Here is a 22,477-nt window from a genome sequence, read left to right as displayed (position 1 = left end):
CCGACCTGCACACCTTTGACCTGCTGGTCATTTCTTATCATGTTCAGCAACACCTCCAGAACTGAAATAAAAAGTAATGGGGAAATTGGGCACCCCTGTCGTGTTCCTTTTTCTATCTTAAGTTCCTCAGTCACAACATTATTTACAATCAGTTTAGCTTTTTGTTCAGAATATATTGCAGCCATACCATTCTCAAAACCCTGGCCTACCCCCATCCCATGAAGATTCTTCCTCATAAAACTCCAAGAAATATTATCAAAGGCTTTCTCCGCATCCACAAAGATCAATACTGCTTTAGTGTTTATATTCACCTCTAGCTTTTCCAAAATGTCTATTACATTCCTTACATTATCTGCTAGGTGTCTATTAGGGAGAAAGCCTGCTTGGTCTCCATGAATCTTCTCCATCAAGACTCTTTTAAATCTTTTTGCCAAAATGTCTGCAAAAATTTTGTAATCCACATTAAGCAGTGATATTGGGCGGTAGTTCTTAAGTTGGGTCTTTTCAGTCTCTGACTTTGGTATGAGTGAAATATATGCCTCTTTCCACGATTCAGGTGCCCTTTTTCCCTCAAGAATCTCATTACAAACTTCTCTTAGTGGTTGAGTCAGCCATTCCTTCAGCGATTTGTAGTATCTGGAAGTCAGTCCATCTGGTCCCGGAGATTTGCCCAATTGCATATTCTGAATGGCAGCCTCTATCTCTTGATCTGAGATTCTCTGGTTCAAATCCATCTTACTTTGATGAGAGATGTTTCGTAGTCCATATCTTCCAAGGAATTTATCTATATCTTCTTCATTTTGCGGGCCTTGAGTGTAAAGTTTTTTAAAATAACTTAAAAAGCAATTTCTAATTTCATTGGGTTTAGATATGTTCTTTCCATCCACCTCTAGGCTTGTAACTGTATTTAATTTCTGCCTTTTCTTCAGTTGCCATGCCAAAAGTTTACCACATTTATTTGCTGATTCAAAAGTCTTTTGCTTCATTTGCTTTATCTTCCATTCAATCTCTTGGTTCATCAATTCCATATATTGTGTTTGATATAACTTGATCTCTCTTAAAATGTCCTGAGACTTTGGTTTTGTTCTTAATTTCCTCTCTCCTTCCTTTATCATTTCCAAAATCTTCTCTTTTTTCTCAGTTTGTTTTTTCCTCTTTATTGAATTTTGTTGAATCAAAAATCCTCTCATAACAGCTTTACTTGCGTCCCAGATCACTCTTTTCTCCACGTCGGTCCTCAAATTTATTTCAAAATAGTCTTTTAGGGTCTTTTGGGCCTTCGTGAGAATCTCCTTATCTCGAAAGAGGGTGTCATTCATTCTCCATCTAAATTGACCAGTTATTGTGAGTTTCATCTCCATCTTCACGGCGTTATGGTCGGAGCAAGTTTTTGGGCAGATTTCCACTTTCTTAATCTTTGGAGCCAGTCCACTAGTAACCCAGATTTGGTCAATTCTGGTCCAGGTCATCATTGCTTGGGAGAAAAAGGTTCCCTCTCTCTCCAGAGGGTTCCTTGTTCTCCAAATGTCTATCAAGTCCATATTTTCTGTCATTTCGAAAAAAGTCTTAGGGAGTCTCCCTTCTTTAGTGACTGTTAGTCTTTGTGCCTTGTCCATATTAGTGGAGACCACGCCATTCATGTCTCCCATGATTATCATATTGTAATCCAGATAGTCCGTCAAAGTTTCATGAAGTCTCTTAAAGAAGTCAGATTTGCCTTCATTTGGTGCATAAATTCCAACAACTAGAAGTTTTTCTCCTTGTACTTGTATCTCCACAGCCAGATATCTCCCTTGTTCATCTTTGAATATCATTTTTGGAGCCCATTTCTCCTTCACATATATTACCACTCCTCTCTTCTTAACTTTGTCTGATGAGATAAATTCTTGTCCTAGCCTTTTATTTGTGAGTAATCTCCTGTGGGCTCTAGTTATGTGAGTTTCTTGTAGACATATCAAGTCCAATTGTTCTCTATTCAAAATATGAAATACTTGTCTTCTCTTCAAAGGCCCATTCAGTCCATTACAATTCCAACTAAGGAATTGCAAAGCCATCTTGTTATTTTCTTAAGACTCCTCCAACAGCTCCAAGTTGTTGCTCTTCTTCTGATGGTGGTGGTTTTTGTCCAAACGAGAGATTCAGGATATCCAGTGCTCTCCTCTGTTCTGCAAGTACGTCCACAGTCCCCTTCTGTAGGTCCTCCTGGTATCTTGCCAAAAATTTGTCTTTATCTTGAATTGTCTTTATTTTCACTTTCTTTGCCTTATAGTCGAATGACAGTCCTTGTGGGAACTCCCACCTGAAACGGATAGAATTTTTCTTTAACAAAAGAACCAAGTCCTTGTAGAAGTTTCTTAAATCCAAAATGTATTTTGGGATGTCTTTAAAGATCTGTACAGCTGAATTTCCAATTTGCAAGGCCTTTTCAAAGTGTAGTCCTAATATTTTATCTCTTTCCTCCTTGGATCTGAATGTAATCAAGCAGTCTCTCGGTGTCTTTCTATCTTGCTTTTTACCCAGTCTAAAGGCAGTCGTAATTTTAAATTCGTCTTCCTCAAGGTCCCAGCAATCCACAAACTCCCGTGTCAAATATTCCACAAGGTTGTCTCTTTCATTCTCCGGAATCAGTCTTAATTTTAAATTTCTCTCTTTCCTCTGTAACTCCCACAAGGCCAAAGTTGCATCATGCTCATAGACCTTCTTGGCAAGTGGCTCTAATTTCTCCTGTGTCTCTCCGGCAGTGGCTTTTGCCTCTTCGGCAATTTGACGCGTGGTAGCGTTTTCCTCCACCAGTTTATTTATAGATTCTGTATTCTGGTTTAATCTTGCTGATATTTCTGTTAATTTTTGTGTGTTCTCTGAAGTCTGTTTTGTCAAAGACTCCAGAGTTTGGTTTATCTTGAGCAAGGCCTCTGTCACAGCTTCCATAGAGACGGCTGCTCCTTTGTCTTGTCCTGTTGTTCCTACTGATCCGGCTGTTGCGCCTGAAATTGAGCCTCTTTTCTTTGCCTGTTGCAGCTGCAGCTGTTGTTGTTGTTGTTGTTGCTTGATCTTGGCTCTTGTAACTATCTCTTCTTGTGGGCCACTCATGTCAAGGTCAATTCCCACGGGATTATTCTCCCTTGGAAAATTCCACTGTCTTAGGCCGTCAAGTTTTACTTTATCCTCTAGAGGGAGCAAATCAAAATGGCCATAGAACAGGATTTCCAAATACAAAAACAAAGGAGACAGTCCGAGATGTAAAAAAGAAGGAGATTAACACAGTCAAAGTCAATGTTGCTAAAAACTTATAACTCCAAATTGCCACAGTTGCCCAGTTTATACTGTTTCTTCTTATGATATACAGTGATCAGGCACTGTGGAAACTTTGTATCAAAGTATCACTTCACAGGAAAAAGTCAGTTCAGTGTACTAACAAGGCAGACCGTTTCATGCTTTCAAATAGGTGAGATAGCAGAGGTTTTTTTCCTCCAAATGGATCATGCAGTTGTTGACAGATTCACCTCCCCTCTGCCCTGCTTGCTAGAGGGGAGATCAAAGGTCTAAATGTCCGGTTTATATGATCAAAGAGCAGGTTTAAACGGATGCAAGTTTAGAGTTCCGTTGCTTTCACTTTCATGCAGTCGGGGGGAGGCAGACTTCCTTTGCTTAAATCTCCCCGTTTTTAGCCCAATTTCTAAAATTTTAAAGGGTCCCGATTATTGTCCAGCTCTTACTCACGGGAATTCAGTCCAAATTTTCTTTTCAGGAAGGAATCGGCGCTCTCCGCTTATGGCGACGCGGCTTCACTTCGCAGGCTGGGTAGCGACTCTCAGCACCGCGCTCTCTCCCGATGTCGATCCGTAGCCTTTAAAAAGGCTCTTTCACGGTACCGGGGGGGCGCGAAGGTGCCCACCGAGTCTCCTTGTTCTCAGGCTTCAGCGCCTGGGATTTTAGGGGTCCCCCGCTCGCCGTAGCGGGTAAGACCCGAACTTGCGAAGCAGTCCTTCTCCGAAGCTCGGAGGTAGGACCGCCATTAAGCGCTGGCACCGACCGGAAGTCCCGGGAACCAGGGAATTGGTGGTGGGACAATGTATGGTCAGAGGGAGAAAAGGGAGCAGACTGGGAGAAGGTGTTGAAAGCTGAAGAGGTAACAGGAAATGAGCAGAAAAGGCAGTCAGAAAGCAGTCCAGAGTCAGAGACAGATGCTGTATCAGGAGAGGAGGGAAGTCAAGAGGCAGAGATGAGTTAGGATGGTAAGGAAGCCAGGCTGTCTCCCCCTCCTGCAGCAACCAGCTATCATCCCCCTTCATCTCCCAGAACCTGAAGAGGTATGAAAAGGGCAGAGCAAAGACAGACAAGATGATGACGAGCCTCAGATTGCTTGGGAAGGAACAGGGGAAGGAGGACACTTAATGAGCTGGGGGAAGATTTGGTCCTTGTAACTGCCTCATAAGGGCAAGTTCTATCGGGAAACATTCTTCTACCTGGGGCCTGCATTTTCTTAAGGGCAACCTTGACATGCCAGTGATGGGCAGGGGCCAGAGGCAGAAGTGGGTTTGTTGCATGGGCTAGTTTCTATATGCACACAGCCCTCTCTATCCACCACCCAGGCAAGCAAGAGGTATTATCAAGAGTTGAAGGACACATCCTAGCCAGGCAAAAACACTCAAGGAGGGTGTTGTCTGGGGAGAGTACTGAAGACTAAATAGAGAGTGCAGGAGGCCTGTATTTGGCCTCCTGGGGTCTGAGTTTCCCCACCCTGTTATAACCAATCAAACAAGTTGTCATTTCCTAATGTGTTTCATTTATTGAAAAATTAAAAGCACAAGCTCTTTCATATATAAATACAGTGATGTTGCTGGCCATTTACAAGGCATTGTTCATGGCAGGCTGTGAATGGGTGGGAAGGCAGAGTATAGGAACCTCATGCCAGGTGTGTCACAGAGGTTAAACCCCAAAGCATTACAAATGGCGCCTCCTGGAGGCCCCTCTCTCCTCTAGGACTGCTCGAGAAGTGGAGGTAGGCTCTTCCCTCACCCAACCCACAGGTGCTCTGAAGCAGGTGCAAAATGCTACTGTACGGTGCAAGCAATGGAAGAGCTAGAGAGGGTGGGGCGAGGTACTCAGACAAGTGACTGGCCAAGTCATTCAAACACAGAGACAAAATAGGCAGAGATGGGACATCTACGCCATAGTTCACCAACCAGATGAGAATGGTTTATGGAAAGAACTATTATCAGGAGGTGACTGACTCTCTTTGTTTCTCCTCTATGTGCTCTTTGTTCCCACAGACCACCCGGCCGGGCTCAGTCTTGGAGTGGTAGCAGAGAAGCCGCTTTGAGTACCAGTGCAACAACCCAAAGCATATATCCTGCATGTGCTCTGTGCGCGGCATGCGTACATGTGTTGCTGGGCTTCAGGTGGGAGTTATCTGGGTCTTGTGATAGTGCACGTGTGCTAACATGCACGTGACAGTCTATTTGAACCCTTGTTCTTGCTTTGTTTCTCGCTTGCATTTGGCTTTTGGACATTTCTGGGCCCTATCCCTAAAGTGAGACATTAAACTCAGTGACTAGGAAATCAACACAGTCCTTGTCCTTCGCTTTAAATGCCTCGGCGATGATGCGAGCTGCTTCCCGGTGCTCTTTCCCATGCATTGCCACTCCATTCACCTCCAGGATCACGTGGCCCACCTTCAGCTTCCCACAGTTGTGGGCAGAGCCTCCCCTCTGGAGCAGGAGCAGAAGAAAGAAAGAAGATATTAAGAGGCAGAACGAGCTGATATATTGTTGTATGTTTTGCTGTCCTGAGCAATCGTAACATTGACTTTCAATTTCATTTTGCACATTACTCAGAGAACTGTGGTTACTGGGTGGTTGATAAAGAGATTAAAATAAATAAAATACTTGTATTAGCAATAATGCAGAACTTAAAAACAACAACAAGTATTTTACTCAATTAATTGCAGGTACATTTTAGTCAATCAAATTCATTATACAGTCATACCTCGGGTTACAGATGCTTCGGGTTGCGCATTTTTGGGTTGTGCACCACACCAAACCAGGAAGTACCGGAACAGGTTACTTCCAGGTTTCGGCGCTCATGCATGCGCACAAGCACTAAATTGCGCTTTGCACATGTGCAGAAGTGCTGAATCGCAACCCATGCATGCGCAGGTGCGATGCTGTGGGTTGCAAATGCTGTGGGTTGTGAATGTGCCTCCTGCATGGATCATGTTCGCAACCCGAGCATCCACTGTAAATTCCATTGAACACAGTGGGATTCATTCACGTACTGTAGGGTTGAATACTGAAGGTCTGCACTCCTCTTTAAGGAGTGTCTCAGCAGTTTTTCCTTCTGTGTTTAGCGGCTGGCGCAGGGATGTTGAGCCAGGGTGAGGGGAGAGAGAGAAATGACCAGAGAGGATGCATTTGCTCCAAAAACCTAAATATGCCCACGGACCTAAAAAGGTTGGAACCGCCATGGAAGCACAACTTGGAAACTGCCAAGGGTCTTGGCAGACTACTTAATTATTTTTCTGACTCTTTAGCAAACGTAAAGCACCATGCCAGATGCTGCATGATTTTTAATTGTATTTCAGCGCTTCTTTTATTTCTTGTATACTGCATTTTATTACATCTTACAGAATTCAAAACGTAATACCATGAAATCCAAGGTAAGAAATAGAAACGTAGCCTAAAGTCAATATGAATATTGAATGCATAGGGTGTGCCAGCTCTCATCTTCAACCACAAGTACATAGACATGCTGCAGACCTCCTGAATGAAGGGCCACAGCTGGGGAACCTCCTCCTCTACTCAGCGCAGGATGCAGCCTTGATCTGATATGTTTCTAATCATTTCGGACCCTGAAAGAGATGTACCTACCAGTGACTGAGAGCACCAGGCACCAGCTCCCTTACCTGTATGGTCACAATACGAGGCAAGGGCTGGCGAGTGTTGGCTCCTCCCTCAATGGCAATGCCCAAGGTGGGGGCACTTTTTGTCACCCGAATCAGGTGGGATGTTGGTTCCAGGAGACCTGGCTGTGGTGGAGGAGAAAAAGAGCATAACCCAGGGTTACTATTTACTTTTTCTAACCCAATCCTGCAAAGCATTTGCTCCCTTTTTACTATTTGAATATAAATTAGCCCCCCTTCCCCCAGTTCAGGATTCACGACTTTACTTTAAAACACAATATTGTGGCCAACTACACCTTGAATGGTGCTCCAGAAACAAAGGGCCAACCAGGATTAGGAGGAGCTTGGGAGGAAAGCTGAAGCTGTCACTCAATTGTGAACTCCCTCCCAGCCCAAAACCTTCCAGCATTTCTCCTTTTAGAACTTTCAGAAGTTCTAAATCATGGGTAGGCAAACTAAGGCCTGGGGGCTGGATCCAGCCCAATCGCCTTCTAAATCCGGCCCGTGGACAGTCCAGGAATCAGCATGTTTTTACATGAGTAGAATGTGTGCTTTTATTTAAAACGCATCTCTGGGTTATTTGTGGGGCATAGGAATTCGTTCATATTTCCCCCCCCAAAAAAATATAGTCTGGCCGCCCATGAGGTCTGAGGATCCCTGCTGAAAAAGTTTGCTGACCCCTGAATCTAAAGCATTTCTCCTTTTAGAAAGCATGAGGTATGCTGCCCTCTCGTGGAATAGTCTTCAATTGGCATTGCTTCAGCTACTTTTATATATGCAACTGTTTTATCGACGTTTCCATTATATTGTTGGTTACGTTGGGATGCCTCATGGGAAGTGATATCTAAATTAAGAACAAGGACAGGGGCATATATGTAACCCCAACCTCCATAAAAGAAAAGCCAGGATAGATAATTAAACGCCATCATATAGTGCTGATCGCCGAAGAATTTATGCTTTTGAATTATGGTGCTGGAGGAGACTCTTGAGAGTCCCATGGACTGCAAGAAGATCACACCTCTCTATTCTTAAGGAAATCAGCCCTGAGTGCTCACTGGAAGGACAGATCCTGAAGCTGAGGCTCCAATACTTTGGCCACCTCATAAGAAGAGAAGACTCCCTGGAAAAGACCCTGATGTTGGGAAAGATGGAGGGCACAAGGAGAAGGGGATGACAGAGGACGAGATGGTTGGACCGTGTTCTCAAAGCTACCAGCATGAGTTTTACGAAACTGCGGGAGGCAGTGGAAGACAGGAGTGCCTGGCGTGCTCTGGTCCATGGGATCACGAAGAGTCGGACACGACTAAACGACTAAACAACAACAACAACAACTCTGGGTTACTGAGGAGACTGTACACACAGGAAGGTGTTGGAAGACTGGAGAAGAACCCAGTGTAAGAGGTGAGAAAGGTATGAAATCCCAAGATAGGAGGCTGGGAGAAGAATAGAAACAGTGGAAGAGGGGCCTGAGGAGTGTGAGGACATGTGGGGAAGGAGGTTCCTAGCCACTGCGACCCAGTGTGAAAAGGCATGATTTTTGCACCCCTTCTGGACCTGTGCCGTTGGCAGGGGCCAACCCCTAAGTACACCTCTGAACAAGAACCTCTGTCTCACTTACACGTTAGAGCTTCTGCTTATGTGTTTTGGAGCAGGAGCTGAGACAGCCACCTGTCAGCAATACTGAGCTAGGTGGACCAGTGAGGCTGTTGGGATTTTTGACTACGTGCTGTTTGATGCAGAAGCAATTGCTTCCCACAGAAGCAATTAAGGAGTTGGCCAAAGGCCAGGAAGACTAAGCAGAGGGACTTTTTCTGCCTAGAGAAATGGGACCTTGGATACAACTCTGCTATTGGATACAAACCCTTCGCCTGGTCCTTTGAAAGTGGCTCAGGACTGACCTCCCCCACATGTTGCTTTTGTTTCCCATGGCTGGTACCCAGTGATGTCTTACCGGTTTGGGGCCTGCCTCTAAGGGCCCGTCAGCCTTCAGTGGTGCTTCCTGCGGGCTCTTGCTTTTTATGGGACCCTGCGGCCGGCTCCTGTCTTTGGCGCTGAGCTCTGTGTCCCCGATGTCCACACCGCTGTCCTCACTGAGGGTCTGCCCACTGTCCGAAAGCTGAGAGAGTGTCGAGGCTGCGGCAGACGACAATGGGAGAAAAGCTGTTAAGAAAGCGCCAGAGGAGAGGAATCAGGCTAACTGTCGGATGTGGAATTTGTAAGGAGCCCTGATCTAATTAGGCCACACAAAACATTGGAAGCACATTTACAGTACATTTCTTCCCCCAAAAAACACTGGGAGCTGTAGTTTGATAAGTGTGGTGGGAACTGTCATTCCATGAGGGGCAATCTATTGTTTCTAGGATTTGTTGTGGGCTTTGTGGGCAGCCACTGGGCAAATGTTTTAGGGTAGTCACGCAACCTGTAATTTCCTGCTGAAATCCTTTACTGTGTTATGGCACAAATGTTCTGGTGTATTCTTGTCTGTCCCATGTTCGCTGTGCTACAGTTCCCTTCCGGACAGCACCGGGGATGAATCATGGAACAAACTGAAGCAGAAGAAGACTGCCACTAAGACACTATCACTGTGTCAAGGGTATGCTGCTGCACACTGTGCCCACAATCAAGCACCAGTCTGGAGGGGCCTGGATAACCCAAACACATTAAACACAGCACTGGATAAGCTCTGAAGTCTATAGCAAGATCTGACAACCTTTTAAAGCCTTATGGGCACCTTTTGATTGTTGTGGGTGCCACTCTTTTTGGACACTATTTCTTCCTCCACTCACCAGCTGATGGGTGGGAGGTTTACATCCTGCTGCTCTTACTTCTGGATTGGACTGCAGAAAACCCTTAACAGTTTGGGACCAGTTTACTTGCTGGATCACCTTACCCCATATTTATGCCCACTGGCAGTGGCGGAGTTTCATGCTCCGGCACGGGGGGGGGGGGGGAGAGAGAGAGAGAGAGAGAGAGAGAGAGCAGGCGGGGGTGAGGCTGGCATGTGTCCTGGGGGCATGGCGCCCAGCGTGGGGTGGCCGCAATGGCACCCCATCAGGATCGCGCTGCCGGGGGCGGGTGCACTCCCCCCGCACTCCTCTTCCTCCGCCAGTGCCCACTGGACTTTTTCAGTCTGCAGAACTGGCACCATCACAAGAATCATCTAATGTCCATTCCACACTTGCAAGGAATCAGTTCTTCACTCCAGTGGCACCTCCACTTTGGAACTCCCTACCCATTGCCATTAGGCATGCCCGTTTTCAGCATCTGCTAAAAGCTTTTTGGGTGTTGTTGTTTAAGCAAACCTGCCCAGACATGTAAACCTAACGTGCGTTTTAACATTAATTTTAAAACTGCTGATTTTATTTTGAATATTTTCTTTTTGGCTAACTTATTGTTAACTTCTGATTTCATAGGGAACTTTAATGTACATTTCATGTAACCTGCTTAGAAGGTTTGATGATTTAATATAGTGCTAAATGAATAAATGAAAATGAATCGGTGAACTATGGCCTCTGTCGCTTTTAGATGCCCTACAGATCTTGAGACCCCCCTCCTGTTTCCTGTGATGTTAGAACAGCAGAGAATACAGGAATAACAACAGTCTTAACAGGCAAGGGAAAAATCTATAAAAAGAAGGAACAAATGCATGCAGTTTAGCAAACAGTATCACAAGAGGGAAGCAAAGTACTTGCAAAGTTCAATGGGGAGGCAGGGGAGATTGGAGACTTTATCTGAGAAGTTTCGCTCTGGAGTCCTCATTATTAGTGCCCTATGCTAATTGATGGATTTTCCCTTACAAGTAGTGATGCTGATCTCTGGTTAAGAGGAGATTGGGCAGAGCCTTCAAGTTAGGAATATTATGTGGCATTACAACTGCATACCCTCCAGCATTCCTCAGATTAAAATAGGGACATTTCTCACCCCCCCCACTGATCCCCCCCTTAACCTTCATTCCCCGCCCCCATCATTTCCTATCAGGATAAGGGTGAGTGCCGCCACCACTAAACCAATGGGACACAGCTCATACACCCTCCATCATCCTGAGAAAAACCCTTAATCCTGATTTCATTTTATTTTTTGGTAGATTTACAAAAAGGAAAACACACACCAATAAATAAAGTTTAGGAAGGGGCAATATTAGATGCACACACACAAAGTACTTTAAAAAAAAATCAAGACTCTTTGCACTCCACTCTGCTCCCCCTTTCTTCCTGCCCTCTGCCTGCCCCTCAGAAGTGGTTTATCACATGGGACAGTGGCAGGCTCTCCTCCTCTGTTCTCCAACAGCTGTTATGAGCTGCCCAAGGGAGGAGGTTGGCAGAAGCAGCAGCCATGGAGAGACACAGAGAAGCTTTTGTCATTCTGGGCCTATCCTTGGAAAACAGAGACACTTGGAGGGTATGTAACTGAGTCAGGACATTGGTTCTATCTATTCTATCTAGCTTAGTATTGTCTACACTGACTGGCAGCAACTCTCCATGGTTTTAGTCAGAAGTCTTTTTCAGCCCCTCTTGGGAGAAGATAGGAGATGCAGGAACCTTCTGCATGCAAAGCAAATATGCTCTACCACTGGATTGGGGCCCTTCCCTTTGAATATGTAGAGTTTTCAGAAGGGCACATTGGCTCTTAGCTACCAAGACAAGGTGGCCCTCTTCAGTGGGGAGTTTTGTCACCCCAGTATCCCCCCATCATGTTTCTGCTGCTCTGATCCACATTGAAGCTAATTAGTTTCCATTAAGTGTATTTAATTGTTTGATTTTATATGTGTGTGTGGTACCCCATCCACAGTGAAACACACAAAAATCAAGTTGTGGTGTTTTGTGCCATCCAGAAATTTCAAAAGGTTACCTGCTTTTAGCATTCCAGGGCCATGACAAAGGGTCATGGTCTGAGCTCTGTGTTGCCCCTGCCCTGCCTGCCTATCCAACGTACACTGTAACACACTCAGATAATCAGGTTCAAATCCCAGCTTCCTTGTAAAGTCCACATAAAATAATAGAATCATAAATTGTAGAGCTGGAAGGGACCATGAGGGTCCTGTAGGCCAACCCCCCTGCAAGAGGAATAATTAGCCCAACATGAAGCTCAAACGCACAACCCTGATATTATTATGCTTTACCCACTGAGCTATCACCGTGAGCAAATTACAAGCTCTCAGCCTAACCTTCCTAACAGGATTGTTATGAGGAAAAAAGGTAAAAGTTACACTCCTTGTTTTGCCCAGTTTTGCCTGAGGTCCCTGCTCACCCCTGGCATGCAGCCCCTGGAAGGTAGGTGGCCAGGACAGTGGCGAAGCTGCATACTCCGGCACAGGGGGGTGGAGAGCAGGCGGGGATGTGGCTGGTGCGCGTCCTGGGGGTGTGGCGTGTGCCCCAGAGGCATGGCACACTGCCTAAGGGGGCCTGGCGTGTGTCCTGGGAGCATGGCATGCCACTTGTGGGGGCATGGCGCCCAGTGCATGGCACATGCCCAGGGGGTGGCCACGATGGTACCCCTCTACCCGGTGGTGCCAGGGGCAGTGTGCTCCCCCCACCCCCTTTCCTCCGCCAGGAAGGAAATGTGGCACTTGGACTCCAAATGGTACCCTACCCATGTTTTAACTGGTGTTTGAGACCCTCCTCAAATGCCTGGCAAAAAGCAGGTTATAAACATATTAAAGAACAGAACATGCCCATCGTTAACCAGTCTGCTAAGAGAAGAAATCGTCACCTCTGGCCTGGGGCAAAGACCTCACTTCATTCACATCTGGCTCACTGTTGGGCTGATGAACTTCCACCATGATAAAGTGCTGTGCAGTGCCAGCTTCCGCGCCTCCCTTCTCGCTGGGAGGCGGAGGAGCAGGATGGGATGGAGGTGGTGGAGGAGGAGGGGATGGTGAACTGGGGTTTAGAAGGGTGCCGATTTGTGTTGCTCTCTCAGGAGAGGGGTTCTTCAGCCGTGTTGGTGATTGGACCCGAGGGAAGGGCCCAATCAGGTGTTGGTTGACCAGCAACAAGTGGGCATCCAGGGGCCTCCGGGAGGAATGGGTGGCAGGAGAGACAGAAGCATAGATGGCGCTGGAGGTGGAGTCCTCTGTGGAGGAGGATGCAACGCTGCCTGTATCCTTCTCAGAGAGGCTGGATGTAGGTGTGGGGTTCCGGGGTGCCACAAAGAACAGGCCTGACTGGGAAGATTCTGAAGAGGGCCGCTTGAGGGTGTTGTTTGCTGAGGTCCTGTCCTGGGGGGCAGAGGGGTCTTCTGTCATTTGAGAGGGGGGAGGAGGAGGCTTGAAGGCCGGAGGCTCCTCAGGGAAGGAGGAAACATCATCCTGATTAGACAAAAGAGACAAAACAACAATCATGAAAGTGTTCATGATTTTTAAATTAAGATTTTGATTAATTTTTCATAACTTAACCAATTAATTTAAACTTCAAATTTGTTACACGTTTTTCTTACAATATGACCTCCCATGTTCCTTTCCATTCTGTTTGTATACCCACCCCTTTTGTATACTGCATAATATCACACACTTCACCTAATACTTGTTCCTGTATTACATAATAGTCTATTTCTCATTTTGTTTAATTTTTTAATTTAACTTTTTAAATATATATATATTTTGAATTTTTAAAAGCATGCTCTCATTGTTTTAATATATGAACTTCTATAATCTATATTCACTGCTGTTGTTTTTGTTGTGAAATCACTTTAAGATATTTCATGGGAATTGATCTATAAATGGAAGTGAATAAATAAATATCAGGTGAATGCTGTGATGTCAACAGCATAATCCACCTCCATCTTAATTTCGTTGTTCTGTATGGCACAATGACAATAAAGATTATCGTATCGTATCGTATCGTATCGTATCCTCTGTTCCAGGCAGATCATGGCAGGGATTGTGTCTGGTGTTGCAGAACGAGCCTTGAATTATTCCATTCCACTGCCTTGCTCTGCCTGAGTGAGTTTCTATCTGAGGAGTCTGAATGGACAAGGACAAAGGAATGCAGTCCGCTTCCAGGTGTACCTTGAAATTATAATATCTCAGTGGAGAGGAGATTGATGCTATGGCAATGAGAAGTATCCACCCAGAACAGAAGCAAATATAAGAAACTTCATCTCAAATATTGATGGCTGAACCATGAATAGAAGGGCTTTGTTAACTGCATGGCTTGTAGAAGTTCACCTTATGATGGTATAGGAAGGAGACTCATCTGTGGTGGCACCTACTCACCTTGGAAATGAGTCAGGCACCAACTTTTGGGTGCTTCTGCTATGGTTTAAAAACTCATGTTTGCTCAGGGATTCCTAGGCCACTCATGGCAGATTTCTTTTTAGCACCCTGATTAGTGCAATTTATGTCAATATTTTTATTGATAGCTTTTTAAGCATATATATGCCTTGCTGCTATGTTTTGTGCTTTATTGTAATAATGGGTTGCAACCCTACTCAGTAGATTCACTGAAATTGATGGACACGACACTATATATTGAAAGCAACATCAAGCCACTCTAAACAGTCATGGCTTCCTCCAAAGAATCCTGAGAACTGTAGTTTGTTAACGGTGCTGAGAGCTGTTTGGAGACCTCTACTCCCTTTCCTTAGCTACAGTTCTCAGAGTTCCCTGGGAAGAGTGATTGATCCTCCCCATGCAGCTGCTAGTCACCTTGGGCTAGTCACACTTCTTTGAAGTCTCTCAGCTCCACTCACCTTACAGTGTGCTTGTTGTGGGGGAGGAAGGGAAAGGAGATTGTTAGTCACTTTGAGACTCCTTAAGGGGAGTGATAAAGTGAGATATCAAATCCAAACTCTTCTTCTTCTTCTTCAGCCACTCTAGGAGGGGAAAAGGAGGTAGCCTACAAACTCTCAATTCCCTTAAGAAACTGCAGTTTCCAGCCATGACTATTTAAAGTGGCTCTAAGTGCAGATTGGGCCAAACTGAGATTCAATCATTTCAATGAACCTACTCTGAGTAGAGGGACATGGGTGGTGCTGTGGGTTAAACCACAGAGCCTAGGATTTGCTGATCAGAAGGTCGGCGGTTCGAATCCCCGTGACGGGGTGAGCTCCCGTTGCTCGGTCCCTGCTCCTGTCCACCTAGCAGTTCGAAAGCACATCAAAGTACAAGTAGATAAATAGGTACTGCTCCGGCGGGAAGGTAAATGGCATTTCCGTGTGCTGCTCTGGTTCGCCAGAAGCGGCTTAGTCATGCTGGCCACATGACCTGGAAGCTGTACGCCGGCTCCCTCGGCCAATAAAGTGAGATGAGCGTCGCAACCCCAGAGTCGGTCACGACTGGACCTAATGGTCAGGGGTCCTTTTACCTTTACCTTTTACTCTGAGTAGAACTGAATTGGATACAACCGGTGGTTCTTATTTTAGTTGCAAACCACAAGTGGGGCATCCATACAATATTAGGCCTGTGCCATTCCTACATTTACCCAATGTCCACTTTAATAAATACTCAGCATCAGTGGCAGCTGGTAACATAGGAGCCAACTCCTAGGGGCTGTGGGGGCTTCACCCCCCCATAAAATGTTTGAGGGGGCCAGCCCCCCACCCAGTTTCTGGGCACTGCCATTCAAATGGTGTGTGTACACCACATTCATGTGATCAGTTATGTGGGGTGGGACTTACCTGGGCCCCTGCAATATTTTATTCAAGTTAGTACCTCTGGCTGGTAACCACTGGAGCTGGTGGAGTGGTGGGCAGAGCAGCTAATGGGAGGTAGATTCATCTCTCTCTCTCTCTCTCTCTCTCTCTCTCTCTCTCTCTCTCTCTGTGTGTGTGTGTGTGTGTGTGACTGGAGGCAGTGTAAACCTGTTTCCTCCCATCCTCCTCTGTTGCAAAATTACAGTGCACACTTAAGCCATTCTCATAAGAAAGATTTAGTGGGCTAAAGCTGGACTTCTAGAACCTTGCATTTCTAGGTGTCATCAATAAATACCTAGATTAGGGGTAGAAGGATCTGTCACTTTTGGTCCTCTCGGGTTTCTCATTTTTCCAATCTAGAATTCAGTTCTTCACCTTCTGCAGCAATTTATGATTATTATTTTTAAACATCTCCCATGAAAAACACCAGCATCTCAGTGCAAATTTAGCTCAACAAACTCATTTTTCATTTGCAATTTTGACTCATGTTCACATTTTTGCAAGCAATTCCCCCTAATATAATGCATTCTTATATTTTCCTTTCACTAAGATGTGGGGTTTTTATGCACACTTGACCCTACATTTTTGTACACATTGTTTTTGGAGAACCGCATCACACAATTCAGAAACGTGTACTTTTTGAAGGATGGTTACGTTTCAGTTCGCATAAGTGTGAATTTCACAGATTTAGCTTCAGATGTGTACTGATTTGAGCTTTCCCTTCATCCCTAACCAAGATACACCTGTAATTTTTCAGGTCACCTTATGCAAAGAGAGATGGGCAGAAAGAACTCCAGGGAATCTTGGAATGATAAAAACAGAAAAGAAAAGAAAAAATAAATGTATGACTATCACCCTGAGGAGTTAGGATTGCTGGGCCATAGTTATGGAAGCTGAGCTGCAGACATAATCAAAGTAAGGCTCTGCCCCACCCACCCCCTACCCCATTCCACAGGGATTAGTATCCTCTGCTAACTGCTCAAAATCAAGCTTTTCCCGTGAAAGACTCAAGCTGTTCACATATCAAGACAAATGTGTTGTAGAGCAATAGAACAGTAGGATAGATGCCAGATGGTGGCCAATTAGGAAGCCTGGCATAAGGTGTGATCATGAAAATCAGCTGCCAATTAGATTAATATCTTCACGCCAAGAAAGTGCATGTTTGCTGCATATTGCGTGGCACCCTGGATATGTGTCGTGGTCCTGACAGAGAGGGAGCATTACTGTGGGTAAGTAGAGGATGGTAGGTGGTGGATTGGATGAGAACATGCCTTACCAGTGAGATGTCAGGCAGGGCATTGATGTTGCTTTGACTTCCGTTTCTGCTCCCTTCCAAGTCTGACGTATTCTAGCCACAAAGGAGGAAGATAAAGGTCCTATTTTTTATTTTGTAATAAATAAATACAATAATAATAAAATAATAATTTTTTATTTATACCCCGCCCTTCCTGGTTCAAAAACCGGGCTCAGGGCGGCTAACAACAAATTTAAAACACTTAATTGTAAAAGCAGCATAAAACACAGTATAAAAACATGAATAACAATAAAATTCAAAGTTCAGAAATCAATTTAGGGGAAATCCATCTAATAAGCATTAGATAACCCCCAGGGCTAGCTGGCTGAATTAGTCCTACTTGGGCCAGCGAGGAGGCCAGGGGAGAATTAGCTGTGGGGTCTCAGAGCGGGTGATCTTCATAAAAGGGGAGGGGGAGGGAAAAGAAGGGAAATAAAAGATCAGGCTGAATTCAAATTAAAGACCAGGTGGAATAGCCCTGTCTTACAGGCCCTACAGAAGGAGTTTAAATCCTGCAGGGCCCTGGTCTCATGGGACAGAGCGTTCCACCAGGTCGGAGCCATCACTGAGAAGGCCCTGGCCCTGGTGGAGGATAGTCTGACTTCCTTAGGGCCCGGGACCTCTAAACTATGGTTATTCATGGACCTTAAGGTCCTCTGCGGGGCATACCAGGAGATAAATAAATTATGCACCTCTCTTTTAAACAAGGTTCTCTGGATTGCATGCAGCAGGTCTTGCCATCCTTTGGGGGGCCTGTAACACATTTGCAAACCTGAGAAACTTCTGTAGGCACCACACAGTTACTGCAACTCTTCCTTTCCTCTGGTGTAACTAGTAGTGTAGTGGCTAATTCTGAAGTGCAAAGTGCCTTCATGAAAGTCATAACTACACCCACTTATAGGATTACCGTATATAATCATTAGGCATGCATCACAATGATCAGTACAGATTTCCATGTGCTGACTTTTAGCAAGATCTAATATTTTTTTGTTCGTACATGGGCAAATGGCTTGGAATGCTCCAATATCTTCTTTTGGGGTGACTTAAGTTATGTTTCCCTTGAAGTTCCATTGTGCATAGCAGAACTTGCACACAGTTCTCTTGAAAATGAAGCCATTTCTATTTTCAGTGTTTCTAAATGATTAACTTTGGAACATATAGAAAAACTCCTCTGCCTCAGTGATGCAAAAATAAAACTTCAAGTGCATTTGCAAAGCTATCATTTCAAATTGGATGGGGGACCATGTGTTGACCCTCCCAAATCTACAATTCTCTGATTCCTTGGTGTTCTTACTACATGTCTTCTTCTCCAGAGTGACCCTAGCAGCTTCGGTGGTTGACTTGGCTCATTTCGCCCTTATCAGTCAGTTCCAATCAGAACAAAGGTTAAGAAGACTTTTTCTCAGTGCCTTAAAAGCTACCCTTTCATGCTGATTGGGTGGTTCTAAGATGCTGGAGGCAAAGACCCTGCTGCAGAAATAGTAATGCGTGTTTGCCCCTCCCTCTAGTGACCCTGGACCACTGCACCTCTGGCTGTAACTACCCTGAAACTTGTACCCCTGTTAGGCTCGAAAGAAATCCATCTACTGGTCAAAAAATACTTTCAAGCCTAATTTCAGCAGGGGTGGTTGGGATCCTGCAGGAGTCATATGTACCGTATTTTTTGCTCTATAAGACTCATTTTTTTCTCTCCTAAAAAGTAAGGGGAAATGTGTGTGCATCTTATGGCACGAATGCAGGCTGTGCAGCTATCCCAGAAGCCAGAACAGCAAGAGGAATCGCTGCTTTCGCTGCACAGCATCCCTCTTGTTGTTCTGGCTTCTGAGATTCAGAATATTTTTTTTCTTGTTTTCCTCCTCCAAAGACTAGGTGCGTCTTATGGTCTGGAAAAATACAGTACTTGTAGGCCTCATGTTGGTGACCCAAGGCTTACAGAAGGCATGGAACAACAAACAAAACTCTCTGCAGTCAGTTATAGGCACACAGCCATGCCCTGCCCCCCAATCTCCTTCAGAGCCAATGGAAATGAATGAATGAATAGAAAGAGAACCTTCCCACATGATCCTGGCACAAAAACATTGCACATACTATGCAAAAGTATGAAAGTTTACTACCCTCATTCTCTGCCTCCCCGATCTCTTTCCTCACCTCTCTTCTCCCCCAACTTTATACTATATTCAACATCTCACATTAAATAGAGCTGATCTGTGGAAAGGACTCTGTGATCTGAAATTAGAGACGATGTGTGTACTTTTGTAACCCAAGAAAATCTTTAAATAAAAAAAAAATGCCACTCTCCCCCTCTCTTGCACACACAAACACTATTTTTACATAATTCTTTCCCTGTCACCAAATCAGTTCCTTCTCAGGTGTATACAGCCCCCCCCTCCAGCTTTTAAATCTAATTATAGCCCAAATGCCATTATCAAATGTCAAAATAATGCTGAAAATGAATCAATGGAAATGGAAGATTAGAACTTTTTTTTGTTTTTAAGCAAACATTAAATAGCTAGTTTGTCTCTCTGGCAGCCAAGGGACTGTTGGGGCTGTCAGTCAGAAAATTATTGAAGGTGACGGGTTGTTGAGGAGGAAAAGGACTAGAAAATATGAGATAGACACCTCCTTTTGGTTCAGTTAACATTGGGGGATTTCCTTAAAATGTCATTCTTTTGCTTGGGGCTGTCTTGAATGGAACTCTACATCCAAGTGGATCCATTACAGACCAAACTGTAGGGTGAGGGTTAGAGGAGTCTATAACCTGAAGCGTCTGTAACCTGAAGCGTCTGTAACCTGAGGTATCACTGTACTGTATATAAAACTGAAAGATGGAGAATTGGAATCCCTTTTTATTTCTCTCTCTCTCTTTTCCTTCCTTTTCTTTTTTCATTCTTTTAGTGTTTTTATCTTCCTGCATCTTCTTCTTTCCTTACTTTGCCTTTTCTTCTTCGTTTTGGGCATCCTCTATCCTGGGTTACTGAGGGGACTGTACACACAGGGAGGTGTTGGAAGACTGGAGAAGAACCCAGTGCAAAAGGTGAGGAAGGTACGAAATCCCAGGATAGGAGGCTGGGAGAAGAATAAAAACAGTGGAAGAGGGGCCTGAGGAGTGTGGGGGCATGCGGGGAAGCAGATTCCTAGCCACTGCGACCCAGTGTGAAAAGGCATGATTTTTGCACCCCTTCTGGACCTGTGCCATTGGCGGGAGCCAACCCCTAAGTACACCTCTGAACAAGAACCTCTGTCTCACAAGTTAGAGCCTCTGCTTATGTGTTTTGGAGCAGGAGCTGAGACAACCACCTGTCAGCAATACTGAGCTAGGTGGACCAGTGAGGCTGTTGGGATTTTTGACTACGTGCTGTTTGATGCAGCTTCCCACAGAAGCAATTAAGAAGTTGGCAAAAGGCCAGGAAGACTGAGCAGAGGGACTTTTGGATACAACTCTGCTATTGTTCAAGGTCTCCACATAGGCATGATGACTCCTGGTTGGTTAGTTGGTTGGTCAGTGTGTGGTTTGAGAGTTCATTGGAGTTTGTTCTGTGAGAGAGTTAAGATCTGTGTCTGTATCCCGTATATAGTAACTTGCGATTCTGCTGCAAATAATAAACCTATAAGTAACCAAGTTACTGGTAGCAGCGTCTTGTTCCTGCTTCATCCTGCCTGCAACTGACTGCTTTTGGACAGTCTGCATATGCTCTGCTATATTCAACAAGTTCTGGCTAAGATCCATTTGAACAGAGGCAGCTTCCTAAATTCCTAAAAAGAATATATGGGTGGGGGGTGAAGTTGAAAGAGCTGTGAGGGGATGAAAGGTTGGGCAAGGTGTAAATGGAGAGGAAGGGGGTTTGGCAACAGAGATTGGGGTAGGCAGCACTGGTGGTCTTGCATGCAGGGGTGGCAGCCTCTAGTATGTGTGTGTGTGTGTGTGGATATAGTCCAACCACTCTCATGTGTTGCATTACATAGCTGGAAAATACCAGTAGATAAAATAAACATTATGGCGCTGCCCCCCCCCCCCATTTTGAGGCCAGCTCTGTTTTAAGCAAATTAGCAATAAATGCATTGCTATGACCAGGCATAGCTGCTTCCAATTATCTCAGCACACAGTTAACCTCCCACTTAGAGGACCTGCCTGTGATAAAAAAAAAAAGAAGCTATTAGCCAGGGAGGTGATGATAAAGCAGGCCTGGCCAGATGGTTTGCATTGGTCAGGCACTGAGAGGAAGAATCAAGGAAGCAGCTTCCTATTTGAACTGATCAATATGCTGTTTGTCACTTCCTTCAACCCCCGTCATCTGTGTAAACCACACAATTACTGAAATACCAATTTTAGAGGAAATGGGATTGATAGCACTAAAAGGATAGCACTCGAACTAGCCCATTGTGCGAAGATAAAAATGTTATTTGTTGCTCCACACACTGCAGGAAAATATGCCATGGAAACGTTCTTGAACATATTTTACCTGCTGAGTTGCAGATGTGATTTGGCACTTAGATCAAAGGTCCCCATAGTGGGCACTTCCATATCTGGGTGGGGTGTGGGAATGCAGTGGGATTACCTAAGGGAGTGTTAAGAGGCAAGGGGGTGGCAGGAGTGCTGGAGGTGCAAATGGCTGTCAGGCTTAGAAAAGCTGATATCACTACATCAGGTTTACCAGTTTTGCCGAACTAATTAATTAAACTAAGTATTAACTGGATTTTTAATAAGTGTGCAGTTAATTGTTACTGTGTTGAATGTTATTGTGTTGTTATCTTCTGTACTGGGTTGTGCAAACCATTTTTTACAGGGTAGGGGGCACGGGGGATGAGTTTATGGAACTGGGCAGATGCTGACAAGTGTGCACCAAGGGAAGGGTGGCTGGAGTCTGGCTCCGAAGAGGGGGGCAGTGATTTGTGGAGACCTGTGCCAGCCAGGAGGCAAGAGCTGAAGGCAGGGGAAGCTTTCAGAGCTGAAAGGTAGAGACAGAGCACTGAGAGCCAGTGTGGTGTAATGGTTAAGAGCGATAGATTTGTAATCTGGTGAATCGGGTTCTCGTCTTCGCTCCTCCACATGCAGCTGCTGGGTGACCTTGGGCTAATCACACTTCTCTGAAGTCTCTCAGCCCCTCTCACCTCACAGAGTGTTTGTTGTGGGGGAGGAAGGGAAAGGAGAATGTTAGCCCCTTTGAGACTCCTTAAAGGGAGTGAAAGGTGGGATATCAAATCCAAACTCTTCTTCTTCTTCTTTCCCAATGGGTTCACTGGTACATTGCGCCAGGGCGCCGGCCTCTCAGGAGCGCCCCAGCGAGTGGGGAAGCTGCATGGCTTTGCCAGCAGCCTTCCCTCTCCTCCCTGCACACCTGCCAGCTGCTCCCCGTCAACCATATGGCTGGTGGGCGTGCAGCTTGCCTCCCAAGCCTCCGCAGGAGGAGAGCAATCCCCGCAGAGGCTTAGGATGGAAGCTGCGCCCTGCCAACTATATGACTGGCGAGTGTGCACCTTCCTTCCCAAGCCCCCACAGGAGGAGAGCGATCTCCACAGAGGCTTGGGGAAAGGTTGACAACTCTGGGAAACAGGGGGTGGGGCACTGGAGGGATATTTGCACCACAGCGCCGGATATGCTTAAGATAGCCCTGGGTAGAGCACAGGATGGGTGAGAAGAAGAGGCAGGTAAG

At 45.3% G+C, this 22,477-nt stretch overlaps 1 protein-coding gene across 4 annotated transcripts in view; it reads right to left on the bottom strand.

The window, feature by feature from the left end:
* Positions 1-4,769: 4,769 nt before the first annotated feature.
* WHRN (whirlin) overlaps positions 4,770-22,477 on the bottom strand; it is a 115,307-nt gene continuing 97,599 nt past the window's right edge. For 3 of the 4 annotated variants that reach the window (XM_081179700.1, XM_081179701.1, XM_081179698.1), the window contains 5 exons: positions 16,809-16,880; positions 12,611-13,208; positions 8,853-9,061; positions 6,905-7,027; positions 4,770-5,711 (listed from right to left, as the gene is read on the bottom strand). In XM_081179700.1, coding sequence (XP_081035826.1) covers positions 5,529-5,711; positions 6,905-7,027; positions 8,853-9,061; positions 12,611-13,208; positions 16,809-16,880 — 1,185 coding nt within the window. In that variant the 3' untranslated portion in view covers positions 4,770-5,528. The remainder of the gene's footprint in view (positions 5,712-6,904; positions 7,028-8,852; positions 9,062-12,610; positions 13,209-16,808; positions 16,881-22,477) is intronic. The other variant, XM_081179699.1, reaches the window with a different exon arrangement.

Source organism: Podarcis bocagei, assembly GCF_964188305.1.
Source record: "Podarcis bocagei genome assembly, chromosome: Z".
NCBI lineage: Eukaryota > Metazoa > Chordata > Lepidosauria > Squamata > Lacertidae > Podarcis > Podarcis bocagei.
The sequence above is the reverse complement of the archived record's forward strand: the minus strand, read 5'-3'. Positions and strand labels throughout refer to the sequence as shown.